Below are 10,573 nucleotides of genomic sequence, written 5' to 3'. Positions count from 1 at the left end.
ATCCCTGCAACTAGGGCCAGTACTAACAACAACAAGAGGCGCCCAATGTGCTGTCTGACGAGTACACGAGATATCTAGAGTATTGGTATGAGGAAAGTATGTGGACCTTATGCTTAGTGTTGAATATCAAACAATTAAATTTATAATCTGCACAGAGACGACACCTTCTAGCGTCAGGCTGGAACAAACCGCAGAGCATTGAGTTAGTGCCAGACGACACCACGACGCCAGTCTTTGTGGAACGAATAAAACTATATCTTGCCGAGATTGTTATATTCGCGCGTTTGCACTAGAATTTCGGAGGCTAAAATCAGATCCGTTGCACAGCGAGTAATGTATCTACTAGTAACGATGATACTAGTACTTCGAATACCCAGTAATCTTTATACGTATATTTATGATAGTTCGGCGTATACTATGACCGTATATCATTAAATAGGCAGCTATAATATACATATTAATAGCTAAACTATTAGGTATAGAGTAAACGCTGTTGCGTTATCAGCTAGAACCATTGAAAATAATTAATAACAATCATCTATTGACATGCATGCCGTATGGGTCTTTGTTCTAGATTTAATAAGTGAGCGAAAGAGCAGCAACTGTTCACGCGTTTAGTTAAAATTTTCCCACTCAGTAGAGGCTGCCGGAATAGTGCTAGGCACCCTCGAGCGCCGCTTAAAGAGCGAGTAAATCGCACGTGTGACAGGTTATTCCAACCGAGAGCGAGAAGGTTGGGTGTATGTATGTGGGTCTATCCCAGTAATCCGACAGGCAGTACTGCTGGTCTGGCGAGGTTGAGTCTGTCATATCCCGTAACGGGTCGTCCAAAAGAATAACCCGAGCATCAACGTGCACGTGTCTGACGTAGGGGCGGAAACCGTGCTGCTGTGGGCTCTCCAAGTGCAAAACAGAGGAGGAAAGGAAGAAGTACAAGTGAACAATAAGTACTATCATAAAACTCATATATCCAACTAAAGATTTCGAAGATCCACACAGTACGTTGGCGCCACCCACCAGGCGGGCACGAACTCATCTTCTAACGTTTCGTCACACAGCCACGTTACAGATATGCCTCGGGAAGATCTCGTGTGCGCTAAATGGAGATCACGAAACATATGCGTTTGACACAGTGCCAAGCAGTGCGTATAAGGCACGTTAGAGCGACGAAGGAAAAACTACGACACACTCGTGACACATGGCGTCTACTAAATCAATAATGATTCGCTACACTTTTTTGAAAGTAACTCTAACCAAAACGAACGAACATACTAATAGTATGTATCATATTATGCATATATATTATATATATCGTATTATATATATATATATATATATATATATATATTATATATATAATATCATAATACATTAACCCGTGCCGAGCGCGGCTGCCCTTTGATCCTATCACTGTACCTACGCGTCGATCTACACAGAGTTCAGATAAAGCGATATTATTAAATATCATTTCTAATAATTAGGAGTATCTCAGATGTACAAGAATTATACATTAAATCAATGCTAAACAGTTTAGAGTGATAGATTAAATATGTTACATGCTTGTATGAATACTGGATTTAACATGCAATATATATTTTATATTCACAGGAAAAGCAACGGCTGTGACTATCATGTAACTGTTGCACAGCGTGAAACCTCAAGTAATTTATTTATGCCATTTTTAATGATTGCGAATCCAGGGATGAGGTGGGAGGAGGTGTAGCTAGAATCAGAAATCATAGTATGACTGAGAGAGCTTATAAGCGCATAAATCTAGGGTAGCCGCCGATTGAAGCTCATCACGAGCCATATGTGTCCTTTCCTGATCTCAGAGCCAACTAACCAATCCTAAACCACACCAATATGGTCATGCACAACAGTGTTCTAGGCTTTACGTAAGCGGCTAGTGCTGTCATAGGACGAACGAAATTGAAGTCAGCAACCCACGCCAATGATGGGTTTGGGCGCGTCAGAACCGAATCAGTACAGTTTTTGGTGTACAGTAAGCTTTTTCTTATATAATATATATATATATAATATATAAATAATGTTGATAACTAAAGCCAGTCTGTACCGGTGCCAATGAACCCGCAACCTCAGCGCCACCTAATGGTGTAGTGACTGTTAGTTGTTAACCCCCAGCGAGTTCGCCATTGTAAGAGCATACGAAGTGAACTAACGACTACAGCGTAAAAGAAGGGGGAACGACCTGTGCGTCACGCGTGGTAGTGAGTCTGTTTTGTGGTGTCCTTTAATATAGGTCCCATATGTGGTTATTCGATCTTTGGAGTAGTATCCGTGTGTATAAGAGAAAGGTGTAAGACCGGAATAATAATTGTATCCCACTTAGGGGAAGAACTATTCAGGGCTATTGATTTGAGTAGCTGCATGAATCACAACAAAGCCCCAAGACACGCACATGTCTCTATACTTTAGCTTCCGTGTTACGCATAATAAACAAAATCACACCCGGTTGTCCACACAGCAGTTTATTTCAGCCCAACTACACCATTAACAACACACACCACACACACTTGCTCAGTTTTCCTCTCTTCCTTGCCACATACAACATCTGTTGCCTAAACCTCCATTTACACAGCAAAACCTTGAGCGAAACACCAGCACACACCACATACACGCACACACGCACACACGCGACACACGCACACACGCAACACACGCACACACACACATACACACGATACGCATGTACGCCTACGCAGACGCACGCGACAGTAGTGAACAGCAGATATGTGTATGTTGGGGTGTGCCGCGTCCGGTTGTTTCAAAGTGGATAAGCTTGTTGCATCTCAGAATCAGTTTCTTGATCTTGCCAACTTTCTCCTGATCAGATCATGATCCATGTTGTGAAACAATCGACGCCTAATAGACAACCGGCCCTATAGATGGGCAGACCATAGTGACCAAAAATATACACCGCGTGGGTCAGATCGAACAAAAACAGGAGGCTGCATTTTGAAAACATGCTGACCCAAGATCCTACTGGATGAAGCGTCGACGTAGCTGCCTTAGCAGGAAACCGCGTGTTTATTATTGAAAGGTAGGGAATAAACCATATTAGCGAACGCCAAAACATATATACAAGATGATTGCAGGACAGCAAAGATATAAGTGCCTTCAATATTGTTCAGTGGAGAGTTCGCTGGTCGATCGACGCATGATATGGGATTTTAGAACCCGCGTATTGTACGATCAGCGTGGTAGTTTTGGTATGACCAGCAGTTACATGTTCACTTGCACTCTCTGTGACGAATGCCAAATACCGCGATATTATAACGATATCTCTCAGCATTCATTAGCAGAACTATAATTATTTCCTGTCGCGGTCTGTTATTTAGATTCAGCAACCACTGTGTTCCTGAAAACATGCGCGTGCGCGCGAAGTTCGGCACTGACTGGTACTGGCAGGCTGCATGTTTACATTGTGAGTTGCCAAGAGAAACCCAGCAGAAAAAAATTTCCGGTACAGTTGTCGGTGCATCATCAGACAGGAAATTGATGTGTGTATATATATCTATATAGGATATACAACCGTTGCCCTTCAGTTGACTGCCGCCTGTGCGGCCAATTCAACACTGTCCTTTCGATGGTACGTTGCTGAATACTATATAATATATATATATTATAATCAATATTATATATATACATATATATATAAACATAATTATATATATATTAATCCGGGCAGCTAGGGTAGACGAAAAGTTGTTTAGGGAGGCGAATAGTTTAATAACTTATATAATATGATTATCATCTTTTCAGCATTATAACTCTTTTATTTATTTACTGTATTCCATCAATAAAGAATTGTTGTTAATACAGTAATTAATAGCAAACCGTGAAACACCAGATTTGAAATCGAAGGCGGACAAACAAAAAACGGTTGCTATGGCGAGCATACATTTACGTCGAAGGCTACACTATCAAAATAGTACTTCTATAACAGCTGACGCAACCCATAAAAGTGCGTGTAACACTTTCTATCTGCACAGAGGGACTTTAATATGCGTTACTTGTGCATTTGCATACGCGCTTTTACGTGCAATTATACGTTCAGTAGGTTACGTACGTTATATGAAACGGCGTTTCATGCACGTACCACGCTCTGTACTATTAATTATAAAACATTCACTCGCTGAAACATTTTTGTGTGAAATACGCGCTAATAACGGTTTAAATTCGGGTTAACACATTCGCACTTTTTTCCGGCTAAAGATTGGTAAAGGACCCGCACCAGCTTCGGGTGGTCATTCTCACGGACATGATCACGGTGGACATGGGCATAGCCACGGAGGACATGATAGTGGGGGTGGTGACCATCATCACCACGCCCCCGCTGCTCCGAAGCGTGCTGCAAAGAAGCCCCCGCTATCAAAGAAAGGTGCGTATGTTTCAGCATATGAATCAGTATATGTTTAGGCAAATAGTTGAGGTATATATATGTTTCAGCATGTTTCTGTATAATGTTCAGGTATATAGTTTAGGTATATGTTTCAGCATATGTTTAGTTGAAAGTGGCGAAGTCAATGTTAATGTTATTACATATATTTGCATATTATTACGACCAATATTAATACTATATAAGCACCGTTGAACGAACTATATATACCGCCTGTTGAATTACATTTTCATCTATCCCAATTCTGCCGAAGATATAAGCATGTATTTCTGTTTTCTACGATTACAAGAATGGCTTAGCAATATATTACACTTTAATTTAATAATTAAGGCAAATCTTACAATAGTTAATCACATAATCTGTTCCGTGGGTTTCCGTGTGCTCTGTGCAGATTTAATATGTTAAATATGTTGGACCCGTTAAATATGTTAAAGGTTACATAGAAACATATATCTACTGTATTTGAAAAAGTGAACGTAACCGAAACGTAAATTGCCGCAGCGCGAGCGACGCAGCGTTCAAAACTACACGTCTCGCCCGTACTAGAACTAACGCCTTGAACGTCTAACACGAACAAGAAGTGTATGTGAAAAAGGGTTACACGCCCTGCAGACTGGTTGCGCGAGTATTGCGTTACGACTGTATATCTTAATTCAAGAATTCATTCGTTTACACAGTTTGCGCGCGCGAACTTGCTGTCCTCATCCCGAGTATTCCTAACATATTTGAAACTTTTTTACGCGCATTAGTAGAAAAAAAAACGTAGTCTTACTAATCCGATTTATCTTAATATATACTCTCTTGGCGTAAAAACATGATTAGCAGCCCTGTGCGTTGCTCATAGAGTTTGTACGCGGTCGCCGGTACAAGAACTGCGCACACATCCTAGAATAGTAAACTGTACGCGAAGGCAGTCAGGGCACGCCAACAAAATAGAAGAAGCATGGAAGCAAGGAAAGAACAGCTGCATGCAGGACCCCGCTTGTGGGGCTGGAACGTGCATGCCAGCTTGTGCTGCGCTAGGGCGCCGGCACGAAAACCTGCATATAGTATACGATACTTTTTCTGCAGTACGAACATAGACACTATCACCCCCAACTTTTACCGCGTATATACCGAGTAATTATGGAGCTGGAACGTGCATGCCAACTTGTGCTGCACTATATAATTATATATATATGTGATATATATATATCAGAAGTATATATATATATTTAGGCTAGGGCGCCTGCATGAAAACTTGTATAAACCGTGTAAAACTAGTATGCGATACTTTTTCAGCATTTCGCATTAACAGAGAGACCCCCAACCTTTACCGCGTATATACCGATTAAGCAGCAGCACCACAGGAGCTAGATGTGGTATGTTACCTCTAGGTCCTACCGGCCCCAAAAGGGGAGAGCCCGGCAGCAAGGAGAAGCCGCACCGCGTCTCTACCTGCGGGAACAAATGTCAAGGCAGGGAGAAGTCGAGCGTCATAGGAGACGAGGACTACGAGGATATCCAGGAGAAGATGGTCGCAGCCGGACGGCTGTTTAAAGATCACGATTTCGACGCAGTCGACTCGACACTGTTCTACAGCCAGAGTCCGCCTCGCCACATCGAGTGGAAACGCCCTCATGTGAGTATAATTATATAGTCCTGCCATTTTACCCATAGAAATACAAGAGACACTAGTATTATTACACTTAGTCTAACTAGTATTGTTTCTATGATTTTACCCATGAAAACCACTAAAGGGGGTTTCCCCCTCGGCAATTACTACTTGGCTGTATATGCCTAATGTAGGCGGGCGCGCCCTGATTAGGGAGGAGGAATTGGGTCGATCGAATTATGGGCGAGAGTCCAACAGTTTTTTGAAGTCCTGCATGCAAAGACACGGCATTTAATAGACATGATTCGGTATTTCATTATTATACTAATATCGGAATATTTTTACCCGTCTGCATGCTCAGTTGGGGATTGTGGTTGAAAGAGTTGTAACTTCTGATGAGTTGAACCACGTATGAAGTAAACCCCGTAGGCTGCAGGTCAATATAAGAAATCAATGCATAGATGCATCGATGCTTATAGTAGCACCATCTGACACTGGAGGCTAACGTTGTTTAAATGCTACTGGAAAACAAGAGCTCACATGGCCCAGCCGTTCTCTGACCCACATCTAAAACGGTACCTTGCAAATGCCCAGGATTTAAGCCCGCCATTTTTTCTTCCGCCATTTACAAGTATACTATACGGCTATAATCCGAGTTGCTTTCTCTCGTATAACGCGGGATATATATATATAATAAACTTCATAAAGTATATATTTTATTTAGAGATTTCTGCATCCACGCACGTAATTTCGGTCACCGGTATGCTATTTAATCGTACATACACATGGACTCATGGAGTATGTTGAATAATATGTTGGGATGCAGCTGTAGACTGTGTGGGCATAATGAGTATGAATCTCCGCCACGTTCCACGATCTGTTCGCGTTTCCTGACTAAACCATTGAAAATACGAGTAGGAATATATGTTTTCTGGTGATTTCCCTGGCGTGTTTGTTTTCGTTGACAGCTGTATGTTTGTCCGTGAAACCTTGTCAGCTGAACTGGGCAACCGTAAATCAAGTAGAAATTACAATTAAGCGCCATGCTACTAATGACCGCGACTGTCATGTAGTATAATGATGAAGTCGCGTGTCAGGGGCTATCCTTCACGCCGTATGCACGCTAGCAGTATCCCTGGTAGGGATTCTAAAACCACACATGCCCGATAACTGTATATCTGCCCTATGAGTTTACGCGTAGGATCAACCTAGCCCCAGCCAGCTGAACGTTATTTCGAAATATCGAGGAAAGTTCATATACTTTTCTGTGCATTTTACGTTCTAATTATCGCGCACCAAAAACACTGCCACAAACTTCCAACGCTCCGTATTAATAATATTGACGTGTTTATTCTTGTTTTTATTGCTCTGCATGTTCTATTCCTTGTTTATCTATGATGAAGGCATGGACTAGCTGTGCATTACATCAGGTTGTCACACGAACCAGTGACTGTTGCGAAATAATGCGGATGCTTTGACATGTTTAGTACTGATCGGCGTAACTTTGACCAGTTCAACACAGTTTTAGCACACATATATAGTGCGCTGCTAATGTTCTATTGCATTTTATAACAATTAATGGTTTCCTTTGTATACTGATGTGTAGCTAAGATTCAGTTCAATTAAGGGATTATTCATGCGCTGCTCTACAGGTGTAATATTTGTAATTTTCTTATCTATTATCAGGAGTAGATAATAGGGAATTATCCCCCCATAGGGAGTTCCCTATTATCTATAATCTATTATCTATTATTCCTATTATCTATAATAGGGAGTTCCCTATTATCTATTCCTGCTATTCTGTATCTTGTATTCCCGTAAATCTATTAAAATACGGCCATCCTATACCCTGCTTCGTAGCATCGGTTTATTGAGATATGTGAGTAGTCATGGCGATAGGAAGCTTTTACTAGGCCTGGCCTGCATGTTTCGACTACCAGATGTTTGCACATACTAGCATATACATATATATGTGGAGCACATGAATAAAGTTTGCATTCTAAAAGCGAAGAGAAACCCGAGAGTTGCGCTGCGGGAGTACATGCACGTATAGTATGGTAGCAGCAAGAATGAACTCTTGTTCGCGGTATCAATTCTATAAGTGTACACGAAAAGAAATGCCTCCCCCATTGAAATATAGCTGTAGTGCTCCGTCGATCTCTCTCCGTCGATTTTTCTCCGTCGATCTCTCTCCGTCGATCTCTCTCCGTCGATCTCTCTCCGTCGATTCTCTCTCGTCGATCTCTCTTCCGTCAGAATCTCTCCTCGTCGATCTCTCTCCGTCGATCTCTCTCGGGGGTTCTCTTCTAACCTTGGCATCTCTTCCGTCCGATCTCTCTCCGTCAAAGATTCTCTTCTCCGTCGATCTACTCTCCGGCGCCGTCAATCTCTCTCCGTCGATCTCTCTCCATCGATCTCTCTCCGTGGTTCTTCCCTCCGGTCGAATCGTCTCTCCGTCGGTCTCTCCGATCGGATCTCTTCTTCCGTCGACTCTCTCTCCGTCGATCTCTCTCCCGTCGATCTTCTCTCTGTGGACCTCTTCTCCGTCGCATCCTCTCCGTAAAAACGATCTCTCTCCGTCGATCTCTCTCCGTCGATACTCTCTCCGTCGATCTCTTTTCCGCGTCAATACTACATCCTATAGATCTATATCTCCGTAACTCTCTACTCCGTCGTCACTCCTACGCATCGATTCTCTCTCCGATCGATCTTTCTCCGTCGATTCTCTCTCATGCGATCTCTCTCCGCTCCATCATATATCCGTCGCCCCATCTCTCCTCCCTCCCTCTGGACTATACGCCCAGTGGATCTGCTTCGTGGATCTCTCTCCGTCAATCTCTTCTCTGTCGATCTCTTTCCGTCGATCTCTCTCCGTGGCTTCTCTTTCCGTCGATCTACCCTCTCGTCGATCTCTCTCGACGATGCTCTCTCCTCGACTCTCTCTCCGTTGATCTCCTCTCACGTCGATCTCTCTCCGGTCGATCTCTCTCCGTCGATTCTTCTCTCCCCCATCGCATCTCTCCTCCGTCGATCTCTCTCCGCTCGATCTCTCTCCGTCGATCTCTCTCCGTCGATCCTTTTTCCGTCGATCTCTCTCCGTACGATCTCTTCAGTGATCTCTCTCCGTCGATCTCTCTTCGTCGATCTCTCTCCGTCGATCTCTCTCCGTCGCATCTCTCTCCGTCGCATCTCTCTCAGCGGCATCTCTTTCCGTCAGATCCTCTCTCCAGTCGATCTTTCCCCCCGTCGATCTCTCTCTGTGGCTTCGCTTCTCCATCCGATCTCTTTCCGTCGATCTCTCTCCGTCGATCTCTCTCCGTCGATACTTCTCTCCGTCGATTTCTCTCAGGGATCTCTCTCGTCGATCTCTCTCCGTCGATCTCGCTCCGGACAGATCTCTCTGCCGTCGAGCTCTCGCCGCTCGATCTCTCTCCGTCGCATCTCTCTCCGATCCGATCTCTCTCCGTCGATCTCTCTCCGTCGATCTCTCTCCGTCGATCTCTCTCCGTCGATCTCTCTCCGTCGATCTCTCTCCGTCGATCTCTCTTCGTCGATCTCTCTCCGTCGATCTCTCTTCGTCGATCTCTCTCAGTGGATCTCTCTCCGTGGATCTCTCTCCGTCCGAGTCCGTCGATCTCTCTCCTGCTTTCCCGCCGTTCCGCTGCAGCAGACGAGTAACCCGCTCATGGTAACCTAATCTGATCAGTCCCCTAACTGCGTTGTTGTTGTTGACCAAGCGATCAAGAGATGCTCTCCGCGCCTGCGATGTACAGGCTGCAAAAGTTATTCTTACCGCATCGCCTGCATCTGGGAAATACGTGCATGCTGTTAAATATTGCTACCAGTAGCCGCGGCTATATAATGGTAATATTTTAGCGATAAAACTTCCCACCACTTCAGGGAGCACAATTAATTTGAATGAAATGTAATAATTGAGTTATTGATAGTATTCGTGCGACATACCTAATATTTGCTATGTTCTTTATATGATGACTAATTATTAACGACACGTCCCCAATGATTCACTCGATCCTGTTCAAGAGATTTTCGTTATTTTGTTGTCACAATGATTAAGACTTTTGGCAATGATTGTAGACATACAACTACACTAAATGGATTTCGGAAACTCATCTTTGCCATCTTCGTGGGGAGGCTACGCGTGCAAGCTAGAATGTGTGCTAGGGTGACTCCAATATTACACGCAGCTGTGTGCGGAGCCTGGTGAATAAAATTCTAATTATAGCCACACGCTAACAACTCATCCTGTAAAACTGCCAGCACATGTGCATAGGGGTCTTCAGCATTGCTGCCCGGTCCAAGGCCGGCGTGGATACATTCCAGAAGCTAGCATCTCTGGGAAGCCCACGCCTTCAATATTTGCAGCTGTCCGCACACACGCACTCACGCGCACGCGCGCACGCACACACCCGCACGCAGGAGCGCACACATACGCACGCACGAGCGCACACACCCGCACGCAGGAGCGCACACATACGCACGCACGAGCGCACACATACGCACGCATGAGCGCACACATACGCACGCACGAGCGCACACAT

The 10,573-nt window shown here is 44.0% G+C and overlaps 1 protein-coding gene across 1 annotated transcript in view; it reads left to right on the top strand.

Moving 5' to 3' along the window:
• Positions 1-4,236: 4,236 nt before the first annotated feature.
• Positions 4,237-10,573, top strand: part of LOC106808999 (calpain-9-like) — a gene marked incomplete at its 5' end in the record, with an annotated part of 30,683 nt that continues 24,346 nt past the window's right edge. The window contains 2 exon segments of the mRNA XM_014811935.1: positions 4,237-4,402; positions 5,797-6,041. Coding sequence (XP_014667421.1) covers positions 4,237-4,402; positions 5,797-6,041 — 411 coding nt within the window.

The sequence above is a fragment of the Priapulus caudatus genome, unplaced genomic scaffold, assembly GCF_000485595.1.
Source record: "Priapulus caudatus unplaced genomic scaffold, Priapulus_caudatus-5.0.1 Scaffold321, whole genome shotgun sequence".
In the NCBI taxonomy this organism is placed as follows: domain Eukaryota; kingdom Metazoa; phylum Priapulida; class Priapulimorpha; order Priapulimorphida; family Priapulidae; genus Priapulus; species Priapulus caudatus.
The sequence above is the reverse complement of the archived record's forward strand: the minus strand, read 5'-3'. Positions and strand labels throughout refer to the sequence as shown.